The 23,968-nt window shown below is 40.4% G+C and overlaps 1 protein-coding gene across 2 annotated transcripts in view; it reads right to left on the reverse strand.

Annotated features, from left to right (window-relative positions):
* SCG5 (secretogranin V) overlaps positions 1-22,983 on the reverse strand; it is a 32,099-nt gene extending 9,116 nt beyond the window's left edge. Inside the window, exons 1-4 of one of the 2 annotated variants that reach the window (XM_052782479.1) lie at positions 22,837-22,983; positions 21,385-21,617; positions 6,374-6,523; positions 3,287-3,399 (exon numbers count right to left, since the gene is read on the reverse strand). In XM_052782479.1, the coding sequence (XP_052638439.1) occupies positions 3,287-3,399; positions 6,374-6,523; positions 21,385-21,616 (495 nt within the window). In that variant the 5' untranslated portion in view covers position 21,617; positions 22,837-22,983. Of the gene's footprint in view, positions 1-3,286; positions 3,400-6,373; positions 6,524-21,384; positions 21,618-22,236; positions 22,424-22,836 lie in introns of those variants that run through there. The other variant, XM_052782481.1, reaches the window with a different exon arrangement.
* Between the last annotated feature and the right edge of the window lie 985 nt (positions 22,984-23,968).

A 23,968-nucleotide genomic window follows, 5' to 3' on the forward strand; every position in this document is an offset into this window, starting at 1 on the left:
TTGCCATCCAGATATTTAACAACATCAGTTGGTAAAGACACACTTAATGTTGCTCACTGTAACTGGAGTTGGAATAGAATAAAATCTGAGTGACTAGTTTCAGGTTTCTATTAAAATTAGGAAGCCAGAGATGGTAAGTTCTTTAACAAGGAGTTCAACTTTGACAAATATTTTTATCCCTGCTTCCCATTTGCCTTTCTTTGTACTGTCTTGGATCCCTCCACTGTAGCTGATAAGCAAAACTGACATTATTTCTACCTTCAGAGTGAAAGTTATCCATTGCTTCAGTAAAAAGAAGTGTTGCTGAAAAACATAGTTCCTTTTAATTTTCTACTTGTACTGATACTGGTGCCAGAAAACACAGCTGAACTTCCCTCCTCTTTTTAACCCCTACACATGGTAGTGGTTATTTATTGAAACCCAAAGTGTTAACAACTCACATATAAGTGGTTTTTAGACTTGTATTGTAAACTGTATATTGTAAACTATCTTTGTGCTAGTCTTTCTGGATGCCAACAACACTTCTTCAGACCATCTAAAGAGTTGAGTTGCAAGATGCGGAAAAGGCAGACTCAAATGGAAAGTACCTGTCTCCTGCAAGGAAAAGTCTGAACTGAGGGAAAAAAACCAACCTCAGAAATCTTAGAAACTATAGTTGCACACTAGGGTAGAAACCTCCAGAAGTCCCTCATCTTACTATTCCCACTGTCCCCTCTACGTTTTCCATGTATAAGGAGAAAAAAAAGAGTCTTCAGGGCTGGGGAGGAGAGGAGAGTATAAGCTGCGTATCTCGCCCTATAAACAGAGTCTGTTTCTGAGACTTCCCACAGGTCAGCATATTGATATATGGAGAGTTGTCCCAAAGACAGGAAAATTCTTCCTCTTTCTTCCCTCTCCTAAGCCAGTATACATTTATCACGATTTATGTATTTGTATCTTCATATGTATTAGCAGTATAATACTATATATACACACATATATATACACACACATAATATTTAGCATCTAGATGGAATCATACACTTTGCTGTATGAGACAGCTTCTAGACTTGTTTTACCCTTATAAAAAGTGCCTGCTATTCACAGGGTACTGCAGACGTTCCACAGTTTTGCAGGCATGAGAGCCTCTCACCAAAACACACCAACCAACCTGTTTCTTTCCCATTATTCATGAACAGGCAGGTCTTTTTTTTCTGACCTGCTAATGTAATTTGGGTTTTACTGTGGTTACGCTAAGGAATGCATGCTGGCTCCTTGCAAGGACAAGTCAGTGGGAACTGTAACACTGCCTCGACGGCTCTGTGGCAGGAAAAGGCAGGGGAGAAGCTCCCCGGAGAGCTGCGAGCACACGCCAGCTTGCGTGGGTCCAAGAGACACGCTGGCTCCAAGGGCTTCAGACGGTGGTGACAGCCCAGAGCCTTCACAGCACGCAGGAGTTCGTGGAAATGCAGTCTGTAAATACACAGCCATTACGGCCCCTGAGGCATTTGGTCCTAGGCTCTGCCACGGGAGAAGCTGCTGGCGGGCAGTGGGAGGATGAGGGCGCACACAGGTACCCGCCGGGCAGCCCGCAGTCGGGTGTGCCAGTCATTTGCGACCTAATCCAGATGACAGTAAGTGACCTAAAAGACCTGATCTACTTTATCTCTCCTTTATAAAGTCTCGAAGAGCTAATTTTTAGAGTGCTTTTCTGCTCTTATGTTTCCAGAGAGATAAAAATAACAAAACCAGCCATAAAACCAGATACCGTTGTATTTAGCTTTTTAATGTGTAGTAATATACAATGAGGAGGCAATCGGGGCAATTCTCCTGATCTCGGCAGAACATTTGCTCATGCACATTACCAGCTGTTTCATCTCTAATTAAAAAGATCTGGAGTTGGCTACACTGCAGCTAGATATGATTATTGTTTAGTACCTAACAGTCTGTTTTAATCCATGCATGAGCAGTTTTTTCCCTTGAATTAGTAGTGATGGATGGAGAAATGAAAAAATGCCAGTATTCACTAATGATTACCTACCATTTGTTAAGTATATATGTTGCTGGTGACAACACAGTATGTACGCTTGATTCTGAAATATTGCTATAGGCCAAAGATTTACAGAAGTGCTTTTATAGTCTTCAGAATGGTATTATGAAAGTAAATTACTTATGAATAATAAGAAAACTAACAGCATTATCTGGCATAAATAAGAAAGTTCACCATCTGGTGTTTTTAAAATGGAAACCTTTGATGGTAATTACTTAGAATGCAACAAGTTTCCAAAATTTGGATTTTTGGCAAGATTCTCCCTAGAAATTTAGCACTCACGTAAGTAATTAAGACTATAAATCTTAGACTGGTTTGATTATGAACGATGAATCATTGTCTTACAATTACAGCAGGAGAAGAGGCTGCCAAACATGTCCATTTATCGATATATGCTTACAGAGCACTGGTTTAGGGCAATCTTAAGTAAAGTGTTACAACAATGTAAAATGAGATTTCACGATTTGCTCTAGAAGCATAAATTATGATCATTGTTATTGTTTTCCTGGCGCCTGAAGATGGATTTGGGATTGGACATTTAACTGATGTAATCTAAGATTAAGCAGCAGAGCTCTCCTTTGGAGCCTCTAGCCTGCAGAAATAGTCTAGCTGGAGTTATTAAAGTCCTTGTACGCTCAGAGAAAGATTTTTGCCCTTAGTGTAGCTTGCTGTATTTATTATATGCAATGTGTAAAATAGGTTTTCAATATAATATAGCGCACAACCTGAATAGAGGAAGAAGCAGCAAGTCCTCCAAAATCCTTAAGCCAGACAGGATTCCTTAAAGCAAGTTGTCTGGACCTAGATTTTTTTAAGGTGTCTAGACAATGATGCACTCCATTTATTTTTTCTTTAGCATCTAAGTAGCTGAATAGTGAATACTCACCTAACTTGGGTAATCTTTCAAGTTAGTGCCCTGTGATATTTTGAAATCTTGTGCTACAATCTTTTGGTTACATGTTCACTGCAGTTTGAAATGTGGTTTGTTGCATTTATCAAGCACGTACATAGTTGTCATGCTTTGGGACAGGTAATAAGACAAGGATTTCTACTTTATATTTTTATGGGCTTTTCAACAGTCACAGGCATTATTTCTATATTTTTAAGGGCAAGTTCACCTTTTTGAGAAGTTTCCCTTAAGGTGATAATTTTTCCAGCAATAAGCACAATATTCTCCTTGTGGTTTCATAGTATCCCAGGCAGCAGACAATACCCAGTTTCACATGCAACAAAAATAAGCAAGAAGCGTGTACTCACCCACTTGCCCATGTTGGGATAGTCATGCTCTGGATCAAAAAGGTGTTGGTGCAGCTGGTATTCCCTGCTGAACTCTGCTGTGTCTGGGGTGTTTTCTAGACACCCATCATCAACTGCAAAAGTATGTTAGAAAGCACTGAGTGCTTGGTAGCTTTGAAACTCACAATACGTGCCACATTAATCAGCAAACTTCTTAAATGCAATTATGCAATTTAAAAAAAATCATTTAAAGAACTGGACGACTGGAAAATATCAGGTATTTTTTTCTTTTGAAAGGAGTTTGTCAGCATATATTTGAATAGTTTTTTTAAAAAAATGCAACTTAATGAAACTTCAAAACTAAACAAATCTATTTTCCAAGCTCTCCCCCTCCTTTTTGTGTTTCGTTTAAATTAGCAATTGAGCTTGATTTTACATAGAACTGCATGTTATTCTGATTCAGAAGGGATCCTCTTTTCATTTTTAAATGCCCACAGGAAGTTGTAGAAAGTGTTTAGGCAATACTTTTGAAGCTCATGGTAAAACAATGCTGTGAGCAAAGACAGAATTTCCTTCACCGAGTAGCTCTTCATGGAACTCCATTTCTGGTTTGCTACTTTGTTCAAAATGGCTGAAAATCATTTACACATCATAAGATCTCATAAAAATGCAATGTGGCAGAGGTTTTATGCTGAAGATGTTTCTGCAGATTGGTAACTAATCTGATGGGTCCGGAGACCTCCTTTAATCACAATGGATGGTTTTGCAGACAGTGTCACATTGAGGATAAAACCCTTTTAAAAATCGGTTTATGGACTACCAAAATAAGTCATCTTTAGATTAAATGAAGATTCAGCAACTTGAGGCCAGAGTAGCTCTTTGGATAGAGTCTGCTCCTGGAGCTCCCTCTACTTTGTCAGCATGGGGAGCTTGCAGTGCAAGTTCCTCTCAGACATACCCAAGGAGATCCTACCAGCCGGGGCATGACGCTGGGCATCCAGGCAGCTACATCTGCCAGAACACAGGCACTCCAGAGGACACACCTGGGGGCTTTCCCTTCCATCCTCATGGGATCATCATGTAAAAAGATTTGCAGATGAATTATCATTTTCCTTTAGATGTGGGGAACAGTAAAGACTTGACTTAAAAATGGGTTGATTCAATGACCTGAGGAGGTTATTCAAAGTCCAACAGATCCTGCTTTCTCTCTTTTCTCCTTAGAATGGGGAAAAAAATAAAGCCAATAGGAAACGGGGGAAAACTAACCATACTGGCTAAGTAACTCAGACACCATTAAAGCTAACTACAAGCACTCAAAAATTATTTCAGTCTCAGCAGGGACAGGGTCATCTCAAGAGAGAAGCAGGTGACAACAGAAATATGGTAGACCTTCTCAGAGCATCTGTGTCTTTTGGTAGAAAACACAAAGGGCAGCTGGACGTACATGTGCCCTCTGTGACTGCTAATCCAGAAGTCTTCAAGCTCAAGTGCTCCAGGCTTATGTATTCCCGCCGTGGAATGTGCACATGTAGACAGTGACTGGAAAAATTGTTTTCCATTAAGCAAATCCACAGACCTGATTGAGGAAGGCCTCTGGTAATTTGTATGCATAATACAGTCACCACTTGAATTTCCATTTAAGGCTCTGAAAAACATTTTACTCTAATCCTAGTAGATACTATCTTCACTCCCAGCGTACCTATTACAGAGCCATTTATCTGAGCGGGCAGCACTTCCCTAAGAATTCTCCTTGTGTTCAGATCTGACTGTATTAGCTTAGCTAACAACTTTTATTTCACCTAAGAAAGAAAAATGGAAGGGATTTTCAAAGGCATTTCTCTGGATGCTGGGCTTTTAATTTATCTATCTAATCACTAACTGAAGTCTAATGGGCAAGCACAGAAGATAGAAAGTCTGTGTGAGTGCTTGTGTGTGTGAGAAAACCTAAACCCATCATTTGAAACCTGTCAGACAACAGCTATATTGAACCAAATGTAAGATTAGGTATTATTTTAGAAGAGATGCAGGCATCATCACCAAATGGGCTGTAATAGAAAACAGTAAGGGAGGACTATTCGAAATTTTGTCCTATTTTTGAATGAAATGTAAAAACACTGTTTGCAAAACTTTTCATGACAAATATTTATTTTTTGATCAATTCTAAGCTAGTTAGAACATTTAATGAGAATACAGACAACTGTTTTGCATTATCCAAATAACATAAAAGAATACTAAACAGAAAAGATTTTGAAAGGATCTCAGCTCACAAATAAAAAATGGGAGAAAAATAGAGTGTTCATTCCCAGTTCCAGCTCCCAAGGCAGACAATGGGTGTTTTACTACTACTTGCAGTACTGGAAGTCATTCCTTGGCTCAAATAACAGGAAAAAGAACAATTCCATTAGGGTATGTCTATATCATGCACATGCAGTCTGCTTTAGAGATCCTTTAGCACTAGCCACCCACATGGCTTGGTATATGGGCAGCTGCAAGCTGAGGGACGTACCGGGCGTCTCGGGTACCGTACTGCTGCGGCACTCCGAGGCTGCACTGCTCCTCTGCCAGAGCAAGTCTGCGTGCAACACGCTGGGGTACGTCCATGTAGTTCTCCATTTCTTGGCACAGATGCACCCTCAGTGAGCTATAAAGCCACATGGATCGGAGCCAAGGTATCTTAAATATTGACTCATGGTCTGGGTTGGAGATCAGGGCAGACAGTTTCACTCCTCTTGGCACAATGAAAGTCTCTAAAATAAGGGTAAATCTCATCTGTACAGAATGATAACTTTTTTCAGGGGCCAGCCTAAAAATGAACTCCCTCAGGAGCAAGATACTATCATAAATCCCACTATCTTCTACTCTGAGGTCAAGATGAGTTCTTCCACCTGACCTTCTCTAGCAGGCATATAGCAATACAGAAGGTGCACATATTAAAAAAAAAAAAAAAAAGCTCATCTAAACCACCTGATTGCTCAACAGTTCTGCTCCTGGGGTAAAGAATGAAAGAAAACACCCATTGCTGATCAAGTGTCATACTGCCTAGTACAGCGCTGAAAGACTGGAAGATGTACAGTGAAGACAGAGGTGTGAAGTCTACAGCAGAATTACCTGTTTTTCCAATAGGGCAGGGATTTGGAGGGTCAGGATATCCTTGATCTTCACTGAAATCCTTTGGTACGTTGTCTCCTGTCAGCTCAGCCACAATGTTTGGGATATTACCATAAGGACCCAAGTGCTGGAGACCCTCATGTGCACCACCTAGCAAAGACAATTTACACACACTTTTTACAAGATTTAAACTGTAAGTGCTTTAGTTGCTTCAAGTAATCCAGACTTAGATTTAAAATATATATATATAAAATTGTTATAGAGATAGATCCAAGTTTAGATTTCAAATGTCTCTTTTAGAAACATAACCCTGTGATCTAAATCAGATAACTTAAATAATGAAAAATGAAACTAGGAAACAAAATCAGCCACTTCTTATTATTAATCTTAGGGTCGTTTTTTTCCTCAACTGTGTAAGTTATAGGTAAGAAAATGCAAAGAAAAAGAAACATAAGACAGTAACAGAACTTAAGACATTTACTACACAATCATCGTCAGTCACTGTTCATTGTAGCAACCAGTAATTGAAAAAGATATGGCAAGACAGCATCACAGCAAGAAGACAAAGTTAATGACACTGTAGAAAGAAACGGTACTATGTCCACAGCCTAGAAATATGTTAATAAATTAAGTCATGTGAGGGGACCCAAGATGATATAGCAAATTTGCTTGTATACAGCTAGGAAAAGTATTTTTAAATCAAACCATTTCTTAAATGCAAATTTGAGCTTCCTGCAGTAATGGTGAAAAGTGATTAAGAGTCCGTATTGTTGATGGGAATTCTTGTCCATGTACACCTACACAGTAGTCATTGCGGTATGAAACATCACATTCAGTGACTTCTACACCTTTAGTTAATAGATCAGTTCTAGATGCAGGCTTTTCTATTTGCCCTGCGGGACTCGGAGCACCATCACTGCAGGGCTACAACAGCAGTGTGCAGCAGGTTTTATAACTCAGTGCCAGAGGACACGATGATGGGCTTCCTGTTCTTGGGCAAATGCACGCAGAAGTGGTGTGCGACAGCCTTCTTACACGCATCTCAGATTGGGTGCCTTGCCTTTGACAAGCAGGGTCTTCCACTAAAGGTTTGGGAACCAAGCTCAGGTCATTCTCTCTGTATGTCTCTCTACAAATATTTATCTGCTCCAGATCTTTTCTGCACGCATTACTGGCCAAATGCATCTACTGGCTAATACCGGGCTGCTTGCGGAGTTTTCTAAATACTGTCATACAGTATTCTTTTGAATTTCAGACAAATAAAAATTTAGTTTCAAGCATGCTCTGTTTCCCTGCCATAAGACAGTCACCACACACACTGCAGCAACAGCTAATGTAGTTATTGAGTACTGAGATGGTTGTGTGACAGCAGAGCAACATTTTTTTAAAACCCTATATAATGAGGGATAACAACATACAGTCAACATATAAATTCCACTAACAATGAATGAGAGGAAAAGGAATTTGAATGATTGCAAAATGTGAGTTAAAGAGTGAACGCAGACACAAACTTTTTGGGTAAATAGCATGATCACCATATTATCACCAAATAGTCTTATTTTCAATTTGTATCATTTTCATAGATCCAAAAGATTGCAGTAAAGCTCCTGAAAATGAAAGCTGCTCCAGAAGAATCATTCGAGTACTCCTGTCCCGACTTACAAATAAATACTACCAGCCTAAATCTTCATTTATACAGCTAGGCATTGTAAGCTAACATAATCACTTTCAAAAATTGCTAACATAAGGCAGTCTTGACAAATTTTGTATTCGTTTCTACATTTAGAAGTGGTAGTTGAGTCAAATTGTCTGTATTTTGCAAATAATCAGTTGGAAACTGGCATTATAGTACCAGAAGCAAGTTAGTCTATAAGCATCTATATTTCGATTTTATTTGCACGATGGACTAAAATCTAATCAACATGCTAATTTTCCCCCTCAAGTACAAGTTTCTTATTCTGTAATGCAATATTGAAGGAAAGTTTTACAGATATGTAACAAACATAAACGTAGCCCTACAAAAAATTTGTATCTGTGTTATATGAGGTTTTCCCTTGTAGCTGACCATGAGACCTGGTACTAAAACCAGAACAGTGTTATACACACTATGAACTTTATTACACATTTACAGTCCATAGTCAACACAAAGATGATGCTTGTAAGAACTGTATAGATTCACAGTAACGCTATGGTGATGAGGTTAAAAAAAGTAGAGCATACATTTAATCTAATGTCATTTAATCTAATGTCTAATGTATAGCATAAAATATTTCCTTTGTACTGAGCCCCATCACATGAAGATTGATTGCATATATGTACTTAAAAGCATCAGGTTATGATTCAGCTGCAAACTACAGAACCACATAATCAATACGTGTTTGAACATCCTGTATACAATGTGGTTCATTATGGGACAATCCATCAGATAGAAGCATATCCACGCTTGTATGTGGTGCAGACCTCTTGGCACCAAAGCTCCATCCATAAAGAAAACAGAGGTACTTAGCAGGCTCCAGTGTGCTATATATACATGTAAGTTTAAACTGACTGCCAAGAATTCCCTTGACTGAGTACAAAACAGTCTTTTTATATTAATATAAAGGATTGTTTCCTTTAGGTATAAATGTCTAGGATCGTTTAAGGGTTTTTCCTTTCTTTCCAAAAGAGCTGGAGACAATAGCACCTGCTCTGTTGCCATAATTTAGCACACTTGAGTGATTTAATAGCATTAGCAAAGCTCATTTCTTAGAAACTCTGATAAATAGTGCACTCAATAAAGGCTGCAATATTAAAAATGAAATGCTATGAATATACCAAATAGGGGTATTATGTACAGTAATTCACAAGCTGCATTAGTTTTGGTATTGTAATGTTACCGATTTGAAGAAACATATTAAGATTAAATATACTGCAGCTACCAAGTCAAAATATTGTGATACAAACATATACAGTCAGCTACAAAAATAGTGCAAGATGGGTCTCTTGACCCTTGAGGCAGAGACTGAAACAAAAAGACAAGACTACTAAATATCGAGGAACTTTTTGTAATTTCCTATCCAAGGGAAACATGAGAAACAACATTGTTAAATTATTTGAAACGGGACTAGCAAAAATCCAGAAGAATAGTACAGAGAACACCCTTGTACTGAAAAAGGTGGGGGTAGATAAATCTGTGTTTTTCCCATCTCTCCTTACTTCTATGAACTGGCTTTTGCATGCCACGTGCTAGCGAAAAAACTGCTCCAAAATAATCAGCTCTTGTTCACGTGCAGGATTTCTGTGTGAGCATGTAGTTATTTTACATCCCTACAGGATAAACTGCAAGTTTAGATCTTTTGGACTGAGGTCAGTATTGTCATAAGCAAGCTTTGGATTTAATTTAAAATATATACATACATGTAACCATCTTCTGGCACTGGTCTTGAACTGTTGCAGGGTGGGAAACAAAAATGGAACAATGCCTCTCCCCTTTCCTATAATTCTGGAAAAGTCTTTCATCATCTCACCAACTGCTGGTATCATCTCAGTTAGAGATACTTGGAATGACTGAAAATTTGAAGTGCGCACATTTTAGCTCATTTCTTTGTAGGAGCAATACCATCTCTATGGGTGGGAGGACAACACAACCACTCCATTCTTGGAGAAAAGAAAAGAAAAAAAAGGAAAAGAAAACACAAAGAGCAACTAGTTTCCTGCCAGTATCAAATATTCCCCTGATCAAACAGATCCAATGGAAATGCTATTAGTCCACTGAAGTTCTAGCTGCTGCTACCCATCTATTGATAGCGTAAAGCACAACTGAAACAAATATGGTCTCAAAGGCAACCCTCCCCATCAAATACAAACAGGCAATGCTACCCCCCAGAAAAGTAATTTTAAGAAGGTCAGTGAGAATGGATTTTCAAAAGTGTAAAATGATTGCAGAACATTTAAAGACAAATAATGGGACAAATTTGCCTTTCAGTCTGATTGGAACAGTTTCCCATGCCATGGTGTAGATAGGGTTACCCCACTTCCAAATTCAAAAAAGAGGTGGTTTGGCCAGTCTTAGCAAGGAGATACAAAATAGAATGGATCATGAGTATCTGTTGTGGGTAGATAAATCCCAGATCCCAAACCGAAGCCCGTACTTAGAAAGTCATACTACATGCCCTAGTTTTCATTTTTTTTGCTCTTAAACATCATGAAACAGGTTCTTAAGGTGTCCAAGCCCTTCCCAGATGCACAGAGGAATACTCCCCTTGAGTAAGAACTGCACCTCTTATGATCTTGAGCTGTACAAACTCCAAGCAAATATAAGCTGCAAGGGAAGCCTGGTATACTTTACCCCATTTATGTAAGATACCTGAGGGAGTAAATAGATATTAATCAGAGATGCAATACCATCTTTGCTACTTTGCAAAATCTTTTGTTAATCTGGACTATTAGTTCTTATCACTGGGAAAAATCTTCAAAATTATTTCCAGTGTGTCCTCTCTCTGATACAGAGGGAGCTCTTTTTCCTTTTACTATGACAGCTTTATGTACTCTCCTGCACTCCCGACCCCAGTCATCTTGCTGTATCTACCTTTGCTGTGTCGTTGTCACATTTAAAAGTGATGTCTCATCCCTAATCAAAGGCAAATTTGGCGGAATGCTTTCTGGTGCTCTTGTATCGTAAAATGGGACACCATCCACTAACTTCCTTTTTCCTTTGCTTTATTATCTGCAAGACTCCCCGGCATGTAATCTGATTAATTGAAACTGTCAAAAAAAATCCTGAATGTAAAAAATGCATTTTCATTTGCCTTACGCTTTCTAACATCAGCAAAATCTTCACAGTCCCAATGCCATTTCCCCCATGCATCTTCAGCTAGCATCCTACAGAGTCCTACCCTGGTTGCTGAGATCAATTAAGATCGGGAAATGAGAGGCACTGAAAAAATTACAAATTATCACATTTTCTCTGTTCCACAGAAGCTGCTAATTAAGGGAATAGGGAAGGAGAAGGAGCATAGGAGAACCAAGAATGGAAAAATGCAAACCTAGCCAACTTCCTTAACCATTCAAGAGCATGCCTTGGGAAACCCAAGAAAACTGCAGCTATACATACTCAAGCATCCACATTCCAGAGTCAGCTTGTCTTCTACTTAATGACACAAAGTTTCTTAAAACTATGAAGATTAATTTTCTTTTTCTCTGCAGAGGGACAAATTCCTTTCAGTGTGTTTTCTAAAGCCTTAAGCACACACATCACACAATTACTGACCTTGCTTTCAGTGAATAATTCCATTTTATCCCATATTTTAATTACAAACAGTACAAATATTTAAGATATGAAATGCTTTTATTGTGAAATGGTTAGGACCAAAGTAACGCCCATGCCCCTCTCGCAAACAATTTATAACAGTAGCTTGTATGCCATTATTATTCATTATTCAAATTGCACACATGATAAAAAAAAATCCAGCAGCTCACTTGCTGACAGAGCGCAAAAGCAATCTCTTATGCCTCCCTTGGTTGAACAGTCCTCTAATGGACTACATTAAATTGCCCTTCAGTCTGAGCAAAAAGCTTTCGCGCTTCACCGTGTGGGTCAGCTTACCCTTTTTACACAGTGCAACCTGCAGTACACAGCAATAGGCCCCCTCTGCCACACTGACCTCCAGCTACCGTGCGTCAGCAGCGACAGGGGAAAGCATGTCCAGCAAGCACCGCACACCTGTAGCTGCCATAACGTTACCTTGCTGAAGGCCACGCGTGCAGCGCATGGCTCTAGGAAACAGGGCAACAAAAGGAAGCTGGTGACCTACTTTATCCCACGAGAGATGGGACGCTATTTCAATCCTATAAATGTAAATGTGCCAATGAAAGACTAGAACACTTCTGTCACTGGCATTGACGCCGGCTGCACGAGAAGCCCACGTGCTCCATCAATGTCAACCCGCTCGTAGAAAAATACTCCTTTTGCTCCTGTAATGTGAAGCATGGAGGCACCGGAATTGTCCAGCATGGGACCATGTTTTCTGTCTACCACTCCGCTGAACTTCACAAAGTTTTTCTGTTTATTTGCCCATTCGTATTCATTCAATGCCATTTTCCATGCAAACGGCTCGAAGTCCCAGCTGGTTCTCCAACAGAAGTGTTTAAAAGCTTTGCGCACCTGTCTGATGGCTGACATCAGGGCAGATTTTCTAACCCCCCCAAACGACCTCACCGCGAACAATACCAGAGTGAGGCTACAAGGCTCCCAAGTCTCTGCTTTGGTGAGCCGGTATAACCTCACAACTCCAAAAGCAGAGCCCTTCCTACGCAAAACTTCTGCCAACATGGCCCAAGTTAAGATGAGATTTCTTTTGCGCTTCAATAAAAGCATCGGCACACGATGAAGATGCAAGAGAGCGGTGAGGTGAAGAGCCCGGCCAGGTAAGACCAGGCCCAACGCTGCTCTTTGGCACTGCAAGAGGGACTCGGGCCAGCTGACCTGATCTACTAAAGCATCCCAAGGGGAGAAACCAGCTTCTTCCTCCCTGCTGTTCAGCAGCTGAGAACATTCCTCTTCTCATTCATCCCTGCAGCAGCTGTGAGGGCACTGCTGAAAGCATGCACGACGAGAAGCACAGAGAGAATAGCTCCAGAAACCTCTGGAGCATGCCAGAGATCCTATCTCCTGCACGTGACACCACAATCAAGAAAAGCAAGAATCTTTTCTTTGTCTAGACTTCTAAAATATCTTTTCATAGAACCACATAAATTAAAAAATCTTTTCTAACTGTAAGTTAATTTAAAATTCAGATGGGAGCCAGGGAAATGCGCATGATTTTGAGAACAATTACAAAAAAGTATAACTCCTAACTAATGTGCCCAAGGATTTATTTTATGCATGTGAAAGACAAGCAGGGACAAAAAGTCTTTGAAAACCAGAGCTCATCATAATTTGGCCAATCTTCACTGGCAGATTTTTAAATACTTATGGACCATGTTCCATTGCTAGATAGAATTTTACTGTTTCTTATTAAATTCCTATATACCATCTGCCAACACTAGAAAACAGAAATACTATAAAGCATCAGACAATACAGAAACTATCATATTCCGTCTCCTCCTCAGGTTTCTTACCTCTCTTATTGGATTATTTCCCTCTAGTGACATGTACAAAAAAATAACTGTGGCTACAAATCCCATTCTAATTGATTAATTACCTCTAGGTACGTGAGAATCTACTTAATTCTAAATCCTTACAGACCTACCACCTTTCTTCCCTGAAGGAGTCCTATCTCAGACTGCCTTCTCCTTTGGTGGCATCTTTTAAAGATGACTTGATGAATAGCAGTAGTCTATACCATGTAACAGTGGTTAGTGGGAGGTTTTAAGAGCTTGAGTCACTTTATCTTCGTGGTTCCTCAGAAGAGGGATGTGACACCTGCAGTCCCTCCTGCAGCCATGAGAAGAGGACCGTTATACACATGTTGTTTCAAGAAAAGGTTCAAAGCCTCAAATCTAAATAGGTCCCTTAGACCCACATGCAAGTAACAAAGATCTAGACAGAAACGGGGATTAATACACTTTTCTTCTTGCGTTCCCCACTGACTGACTTCTCTGATGAGCACACTAGTTCTGAGAACTTTCCCTGCCTCTCCCCAGACACACCAAGGAGACAAGAGCAGTGCCTGCTCAGCTCCTACAGCACGTGAGTGTTGAGGGAGGGCAGCTCCTGAAATTCAGTGAAGCGGCAGAGCCCACAGTGGTAACACCCACAGCCTTCGCTGGAGCCTGCCCTTGCTCCAGAGGGAAAGGTGTCAAACACATTGAGGTAACACAATACCACCTCCACACAGCAATACGAACACCAACTTTGCTTTCTTATTATTCAGTGTGTGTCATGGCTTATAAACTCATATGGAAGCAAGGGTGTGATAGGCCAAATTTTCAAACACTTGTCTTTAATAAAGAACAAATAAAATCATATGACCTCATTATTTTCCTGTTTGTGGAGTTACAGGTATAATCGTTTTACATGCCATTTCTTCACAGACCTGTGCCATATCACTTACTCAGATCAAGAAAATCCACTGTAAACCGCCGCTGTCATTTGGCAGTGTCATTTGGCACCGTCATTAGCTTTTAAATTCAGGAATTAACATTCTAAATCACCTCTCTCACGACATGCACCACTGCCTGATACTCAGAGTCTGGTTATGATTGACATTACAATTTGGGGAATAAAATACAAAGAAAATTGTATGCATTTTTAGTCAGATCTATACAAATCCAGATGTCTACCATATTAATGTATCAAAAAGTGTAGCTTTAGCATTTTCATTTTATGTTAGAAATTTGAGATATCCATATTAAATTTTGAAATCATATTTCCTGGGCTATTTCAGTAATTTGCAAAAAACACTGCTGAAAGCAGAGACTAGAAGAGTGATGTTGGGTTGTGATTTTGTTTGTTAAGTGTCAGGCCCATAACGCAGCATTTGATTAAAGTCATGTGTGCTTCAGCAAAAGCAGTCCCAATGTGAATGCAACTTTATGTCTCAACTGCAGCAGGACTTTCTCTATAGAACAGATACAATAATCCAAATCCCAAATGATTGTGTGGTCTCTTTGCACTAAATTGATGCTACAAAGCAGCTCTGAAGCAGCAGAATTCACTGCGGGAGGTCTGTCCCAGCCCAGTGACACCTACACTGCTACCCCTGCATGCTGGCACAGAGCAAAGGGGACGCAGCCATCACACTGCCATGTTTGCTGACCCCCAGATATCACTCCCATGTGTCAACGGTTCTTACTTCTAGTCACCCAAGGAAGTCCAAATATATTTGGGTATAAGCATAGTCCAAAAGCAAACGAGTACAAAGGTCGTTTATGCACTGGTTTCACTGAGTGCATTCATAAGCAAAAGTTTTGGCAATTTTCTAATACAAAGTTTTTACTGTCCTTGTAGGAAACTTGTCTTGGGGGTACATTACAGGCCAGAGAGCAAGGTAATCCAGCGTTATCTGTCTTAGTTTTCTTATTAGGAAAATGTAAACAAAATACATTATTAACATGCATGAGTTATCTGCATAATTTTATGGACAGTAGTTTTCATGCAAAGTGCTATTTGTACGGAGTCTGCTGACGAGTCATTAACTACCAGTTGTTAGTAGAAATATTAGCATAATGTTCCAGACTCTCTTGAGTTTTATCATCTCAATCAGGCAAACACTAACTAGCTTTTTCTAAAACAATAAACAGGCATTCATTTCCTTTCAAAATAATCAGATAAACCCCAGCTATAAGCAGTCTCTGCAGGAGTCAAAACGCTCCCAAAGAGGCATCATATTTTCTTATACCTACAAACAATCAGGGCTTAAGGGAAATAATTTAATGTTGTCACTGAGGTTGACAGCATTACGCCTCTTTTGCAGATTGCAAACTTCAGACTCTCTGGGCTCTCACGCCAGCACCTTTACCAACCATCATCTCCTTTGAAGTGTTTTTAAGAAATAAAACCAAAACAACCAAATCAAAGACAAACAAAAAAACCACCCAAGAAGCTTTCTGTTGTATTGAATTGTACAGGAGGCAATGAAAATGTAAGGAGATGATATTTGCAAAATGAAAATAGGACTTCGCATTTCCCATTATGCAGTTAAGTGCTATAAACTGCCCGAGCTGAGCTACTGGTGCCCCCGTGTGTTTAAGTGAGATTTTACTGTTCTCCTATGCATGATATAATAGTCCTGAAATTTGCATTATACACATATTCCTCCCCCCCGCCACCCAAACCCCTTAAATATTGGCACAAACTTATAAGCATGCAAGGAAAGAAAAAAACCACGTGGTCTCTTACTTCATAAACTCCCTGCCATGCAGAAAAAATAACTTGTATGTTTTTGAAATGTTGAAGGCATTTCTTTATTGTTTTGTCCTCTATTAACATAGATACAGCTCCCTTCTTGTCTATAGAAAACCTGAATACAGCCCAGTGGTGCTTGTAAAGTATTTTAGTGATAAACCTAAATAGTAACTACAGAAACACAGCTACTCATTAAAAATGCCTGTTTTGCTTTTCTATGTTTTTTCCCCTCTTTTTATAGATACTGCTAAGTGACTCCAATATAGCTTTCTGAAAAGACAAATTAACAAGGAGAGCAAATATTATTAGAGAAATTAAATTAATTAATATGGGTTTATTACATTTAGGAATCGGGGCGGGGGGGGCTGTGCAGAAAGAAAATCTATTAAGTTGTCAGCAAAACCCAGCTGCTCCAAAGATACCACTTCAGGTGTTAAAAACATCTTCGCTGGACACCCATCATGCAGGATCTGTTTGGCTTCTGCCGTGCTGACCCGCCACATCCCATCTGCCAGCTGTGGGACACAAGTACAGGGAACTGGCCACCAAATTCCCATTTTTGTGACATATTTATCCTGTGAACTGCTTCCACTCAGCTAAGAGAGCCCTAGCGAAGGAGGAGAGCTGACGCTGCCTCCGCACCTCCCTGCGGGCTCGGGGCGGAGAAGCCATCCTCCCCGAGCCGCCCAGAGAGAAAAGCCACCGCGCTCACAGCCCTCTGGACCCCCCAGATCTCCTTGGATCACACACAGCTTGAACTTCACAGTAATTTCTTGGTAGATTAAACTCTTTAGCAGGCATTTTCTAGGCTCTACTCCTATTTTAGCAGCTTGACCTGAGGTAACAGGTAAATTGACAAATGCAAAGGGAAGGAGAAGAAAAAAAACCCCAAAACCACCATGTATTTCTAGATTTCAACATAAGAAAAGGCAGTAACTTCTTTCAATTAACAAGCTGTACTTTTCTTTCTGTCCATCAGCAGGAAATCTATCTGGTCACTTAGGAAAGAGAACACAGGCTGCTAAACGTAGTTTCTGAAAAGTGCCCATCTTTTAGTTGTCCTTGGCACAGAGCAAGTACTTCACTTACTATAGCCAAGGCAACACACCCACCCTCTGTTTTTTAGCACTTTAAAGTCAAAACGTGATGATTAACACCGGAAAAAATGTAGATAGCTGAGATGGAAAATGGGCATAATTAGGAAATCTGCTTATGAACTAACAGCAATAGTATTTTTGTTACATATAAAATTATTGAGATCTTATTCAGCTGGAAAAGGTTATTATAATAATCACTCAAATTTGCAAACATTTCATTATAATCAGGCTGCTAGTATAAACTTGTCTATATTATGGCAGCGTAAATTTGTTTCCAAATTCCAAAGCCACAGAAATTAATTTTTCCTGACAGCACCTCATTTGCAAGTGTACACATATAACGGGTGAAATCTTGGCCTTTTGAAAATCAGTGGTACTTCTGAAATCCTGGCTTGGCTGAAACTGATGGCATCCACAGCTATCAACACTGGTGCAGGTCTACACTGCTGGGGCAAATTCTGACAAAAACATTTTGTTCAGTAAAACAATTTTCTGTAGGAACATACTAAATTTATTAAGCTCTGATTGATAAAGGTTTTTTTTATGCTGAGGTGCAATATCTGGTCAAAATGAGAAACAGATGCACTCCAGAACAGTCAGTGGGTTGATGATGAGGACACTGGCATGGGATGAAGCAGGTTGTAAACTGTCTACATTGGTCACTGCAACCTACAGTTTGAAAAATGGCTGGAAGTCAACACTCCTGGCAGCTCAGAATTTCTCATAAATAATAAGAGTTTCATACCCAATTCTACTCTCACTACTTTCCGGCAAAAATGCCCAATGAAGATAATGCCTCAGGAGCACAGTTAGTGAATTACCACTTTGCCATGATGGTATTTAGAATGAAAACCCTATTTTGCTGAGACATATTCCAATTATTGTTAAACCTCTTTCTTCCTTTCCCCCTTAGTTTTCCCTTCTATTATCTTGTAGATTTTTTTAAGCACTTGCACACAGAATTATTAGCCAGTGATAAAAGTGTAACTATGTTGTGGAAAGCCCGTAGGTGAATCCTTCAGAATCTGAAACCTTGTACTGATGTACTCTAAAAACACATGCAGTTATTTTTTCTATTGCTCAACCATAAATTACTTATTATTCATATGCATACCACTGGGAACATCAATCATAAGTCCTCTCTCAATCCTCCTCAATACTCCTGTCAGCTGACACCTGTGCTAGAGGCACAGGTTTTTTTGCTTAAACATTACAACCCATGACACTGTTTCTTGTGCTGCTTGGTTCACCTCCTCGCCCATTGGCCATGAAGTATCTGAGAGACAAGCAAGCTGTAAGAGCTCACCACCATCAGAAACATTCTTCCAGAAAGTCCTGCAAGTCTGTTTGGCAGAGCAGAGATTGGAGCTTCCTCCTCTGAGGAAATTCTGTTTCTACATCATGTGAAGGAATTTCACAAAATATGTGTGCAAGATCCAGCTCCCCCCCCAAAAAAATCAACCCCCCAAAAACTCAGTTCAGAAAGGTCACAATGTTTTTACTGTACTGAGCATTATGCTTCATCTGCCCGTAACAGGTCAATGCCTCATGGGAGTCCTCGTTCAAATGTCTCCTGTCCTCATTCCTCACCAGAGGACAAGGTCCGTGCTTGAATCCAGTTTCTATTCTGTTTTGTTCAGAAAACATTGGCTGACTGGAGCTGCTGGGAGGTCAGGAATGTCAGTCCCCTGGCAATAACCGAGTAGTGGGCAGACTGCAGGGAAAACGGTAAAAACTGCAGTTTTTCAGGCATGTACCATATGTGGAAGCATTATGTATGGGAATCTCTTACAGAACTAGACTGTTTGGAATAAATATCTTACCATGCCATTTTAGCAGTTCTGTTTCCAAAGCAGACACCTAATAGAAAGTCAAATGCATTGTGCAGGTTTTTCCCAAAATTATGCAAAAATAAATATTCAAAGAGGATGAAACAGAGCATTGTTAACTGATTAGTAATTGGTATATTCAATTCTGAAGTCTTTCACAATGTAATAGTTAAAATCACTGGTACAGAATGAAATGCAAGTTTTGTTGGATTAGCTATCCTGTAGTTCATGGTCTATATTTAAAGTCAAACTTATGGTGAAAATTTACTGAATTATATGTACTTTTAAAAAAGCAGTATGAGAAAATACTGTGTAGAATGACATAAGACCACGTTAATTTTGTAACTGGAACCAACACTTTCACAACACTTTTGTAAGTTGAAGTTTCTAATCAGATACTTTAAGAGATATCTATCTATAAATAGACACATATCACCACAAGAAACCAAAGAAACAGCAAGTGATTACTATCTGAAAAACTTACCGCAAAACACTCTATGAAAAGCAACGTTTGACATGAAGGTCTGATTTGCATGTCTATTTCTACACTGATTGACAGAGTTCACTTCACAAGGCTTTTTCGCTTTCGCAGAAATTTCTCAATAGGCTGTTAAATAACCATGGTAGACTTAAGAGAGTCATCCTCATCTGATCAGGAGGGGAATGTTAAATATGATAAAAAACCTGGATTTATCACCTTTCAGTTTTACTGTTACATAGACAGAAGGTATTTTTATTTGAAAAAAGGAAAAAAAAAAAGAAAAGAGAGGAGGGAAAAAAAAAAGTTTGTCCAGCCTGCTTTTTGTGGAAGACTGTATGGATGACTGGAAAACTAGTATTATTCAAGTCTCACAAGCACCAGAAGTGTTTCAATACTTAAGAGATTCTTAATCTGGTTTTGCTAACATTGTAATTAGAAGTAATGGCAAACAGCTGAGATTAAATATTTGTCGGAGATCCAGATTTGCTTATCTTTTCTAACTTTTTTTTTTTTTAAAAAGTCTGGGGAAAAGAGGGAGATGGAGAGTAAAATCACTCACTTCCACCAGTCTGTCCCAATTTCTCTACATACAAACACTCATAAAGGAGAAGGAAAGGGCACAGACCAAATTTTACTCCTTAAACCTAATCTATGTCATTTAAGTTTGCAGAAAAGCATATGCCCTTCAAATTTTCTTTAGAAAATTACATAAACTTAGGTCTGCAATTAGCCGGTAGAAACGCCAGTTCAGCTTTAATCCTCTCTTCAGCCTCCATTAAGACAATTGTATCTCTTTGGCTAGGACAGTCTGTAGATCCGAATGGGGACAAAATAAAGGGCACAGACTTATGAACTGGGAAGACTTGCTACACACTGTGTCAAATTGGTTTAATTCTGAGAGAAGGGTTGAGAGTTTCTGCTCTGTTTTGATGTTTGCACATAAACTATAATATTTGGAGTTGCATGCCTTCAACATTTTGCTGTAATCCCAAAATAAAAGCTAGTTTATTACAATTCAAATAGCAATACATTGCAACATTATCCTAATACCCTGACATTTGAGCCAGATATTTCAGATGGTTTGCATAGTTATAAAAGACTGATTCCAAGGCAAATTTACTCATGCAGAGTGAGACCAGAAGTACTGGCCAAAAAAATGAACCTGAGCCCAGAGCATTCATCACAGCAACACAGTGTTGAGGTGCTGCTTGTGGGCGCAGGGAGAGGAGCACCGGTGTCCTCTCCACCCCTGCAGCTGCAGCCTGCGCGCTCCGGCACGGATCCTGCCCCATGGAGGGCTGCACAGGGTTCTGCAGCACGTGGGAAGAACTCCCCGTATAAGGTTTCTCCCTTTAGCTCGCATGACGCTGCCAACATTTGATCTCTTCTGGTCTGCAAAGGCTTCTAAAATTCCATGAGGTTTGGGCTCTGTAGCTCACATTCGTTTCATGTGAAATATATATGTGATATATTTATACACACTATTGGGGAAGAAGTTAGTAAACTCATTGTTTTGAGATACTAGAGACCAGATGCTTCTAAGATGACATGACTCTACAAAGGCTGTACATTAAAAAATCCCACTACTTCTTCTGCCAAAATCGTTATATTAAGGAAGGTAAAAGAGGGATGACGATTTTAAAACAAAGATCAGGCAACAACATGGTGAAGAAGTCCATGATTTTAAGCTCAGGATACTCTACATCTATATGCAAACCAATAATTATTACCAAAGGATACTAATAAATTTGTCATAACTCAACGTAGAAATCAGCTACCTTCAATGCTCTGTGGACCAACCAGATTCATAGCCTGGTGCGCTGGATATTCTACCCGGGGTCTGGCAATGCCCAATTGCTCCATAACGCCATGGAGGAGCCTCTGAATGTCTGCTTCAGAAACCCTGTCAGGGGTCCTAGGGCTGTGGCTAAAAGCTGAAGCCAATCCAAATGCCAGCAGAAATACCACATTACAAAGCAAGGTAGTTGTCATTCTGGTAGCCACTTTCATCCTGTGAAAAAGAAAGGAATTTGATTATAAATGATAGTGGAAAAAAAGTCCAGTACGCATGCTGGAAATAACTTCTGATCTTACTGCTGCACATCACAGCTTCTAGGGGCAGCTGAAAATTCAGCCAGCTGAAAACTTGGGGGGGGGGGCAGGGGAGGGAATAGGGTGGATAGGTTCTTCTCTTCTAAAAAAAAATATTAGGTAGCAAACTGCAGAAATCAATTTTCTGATTTGCATTTGCCCACAACATTCATTAACAGTCACTGCAAACAAAATGGATCCACCGTTTCATTTAATGAGAATACGCCTATGTCCCGTCCCCCCCCCATGTTTATTATGCTATTTGATAAAGCTCTGGGCTAAAAGCAAAGGACTCTTCAGCCTGGAGCTGTGTTTTCCAAGCGCTGTTCTTGCATTGCCTGAAAAATGAATCACTAGAAACTGCTGAACAACCTGGATTATATTTTATTTGTACCTAAAGACAAGAGGCTTCCTATTTCCTATGCATCATCTTCCTCACCTGAAGCAAATAGGTTTCATTTGTTTCCTCGAGTCCTTTTCACTAAATGGCTGCACAGTGTAGTTTAATTAGGAAAAACAAACAAACAAGCACCACTTACTGTCCCCTTTGAGAGGCTGAATTTTAATCAGAACGCTTGTTTTTTAAAGCTCCTTTCCCCCGCACATCAGAGAATAATTAAAACGCATCACTTCCAATCCCTTGAATGAACAAAGCCCCCTCGAGTCCCCCTTGTCCTCCTTAAAACACACGCAGCTGCCCGATTTCTCCACGCCAGGCGTTCAAAGATGTTCCTCCGCTCCAACCGCCCCACGCAAGGCACCTGAAAACGTCTTTGAGGCAAAAATGGCTGAAAGAACCAATGCTGGAAATATTGCCCGCTACGGCGGTGCGCGGCTGCACCACCCCCCCCCCCGCTCCGCCAGCCTCTGCAGGAGAGAGCCGCACGCCAGGAGAGCCTCTTCTTTTCTATTTAGAGGGAAAAAAAGCCTGCTTTTTCCAAAATATTCCCCGTCAATACGCAGACGGGCAGGGCTGCCGCCCCGCCGCCTGCACCCCCCCGCACCTCTGTGCTGCGCCCGTGGAAAGCTGGACCGTAACACCCCCCCAACCCCACCTTCCCCCGGCACGCAGGGCAGCTCAGCAGCGGCACGGAGACCCCCGGGACGGCCGGGCCGGTCCCCGGGAGGGCCGCACTCACCTCCCGCTCCCGGCGCGGCTCTGCGGGTGCGGCGGCTCCGCGGCCGCGCATTCTCCGTGCGCAGCCGCGGCCCCTCGCCCCCCTTCTCCCCGCAGCCGGGCCCCGCCGGCTTCTCGGAGGTGCCTGCCGAGACCCTGTGCTTGCTGAGTGGATTTGGCCAATTCAGAAGATGACACAAAGCTTGGGGGGGGCCGAGGGGGGACGGTCAAGATCTCCCTTTTCAGCTAAACACAATAGTCTAAGAATAAAGTGAAGGTTGCTGATGGCTTAACAGTTACAGAAATAAATTATGCATTCCTAGGATTATGTCCGTCTTCCTGCTGCAACTTCTCTCCTCAGAATAATACGATGAACGGTTTACTTACGGAATGATAGTATTACCTAACTGCAGGTTTACAAGGTAACAACATGGCAACCGCCTCTAAGAGCTTGCAAGTAAAGGTCTCCCCCTCAAACAAATTTATGTACCTCATCCATAGCTGAGGTTAACAAAAAGACAACTATAAAAGGATCTTGCTAAATTAAGTCTATCATTTAATAGCACTTGGCAAAATGGTAATTTCTAAAGGCTGTTTTATGTAACTCGTCTTCACTGCTACTGACATGAACATGACGTTCCATTTTAGGATATCTACAGAAAAGCTCTGAAATTATACCCCATAAACCACAACAGATCCAGGAACTGCACTTTCAAATGTAGATTACTCTCTCTTTTTCGCTAGTCTAGTACATTATACATGTCTAACTTGCAGGATTGGGCATCTAGTGTTTCTAATCTTGCTCCAAAACATGATCAACTTTATGTAAACGGATGTGTACCTAGACTGTTCTGTAAAACCTCAAAAAACAGAGCCTAGAACTTTCTTTGACAATCCTTCCAGGTGTTTAAGGGTTTGTTTGTCAGGCCCCTACCAAAATCTCCCTGTCTGACATTTGTCTACTGCTTCAAGACTGCCTTGCATTGATGATCAAAAATAGTTTACTGCTCCATCCACGACACATTGTCAAAGCTACCTTAGCATTCAAAATATTTTGTACATATTAACAGGAAAAAAATCTCAAGTCTTGCTCTTTCAAACACAAATTGATGTGACTATTACAGAAGGAGTCAGATCTCATTTTCTTCCTCATG

The sequence above is a fragment of the Harpia harpyja genome, chromosome 3 (assembly GCF_026419915.1).
Source record: "Harpia harpyja isolate bHarHar1 chromosome 3, bHarHar1 primary haplotype, whole genome shotgun sequence".
Taxonomy (NCBI): Eukaryota; Metazoa; Chordata; class Aves; order Accipitriformes; family Accipitridae; genus Harpia; species Harpia harpyja.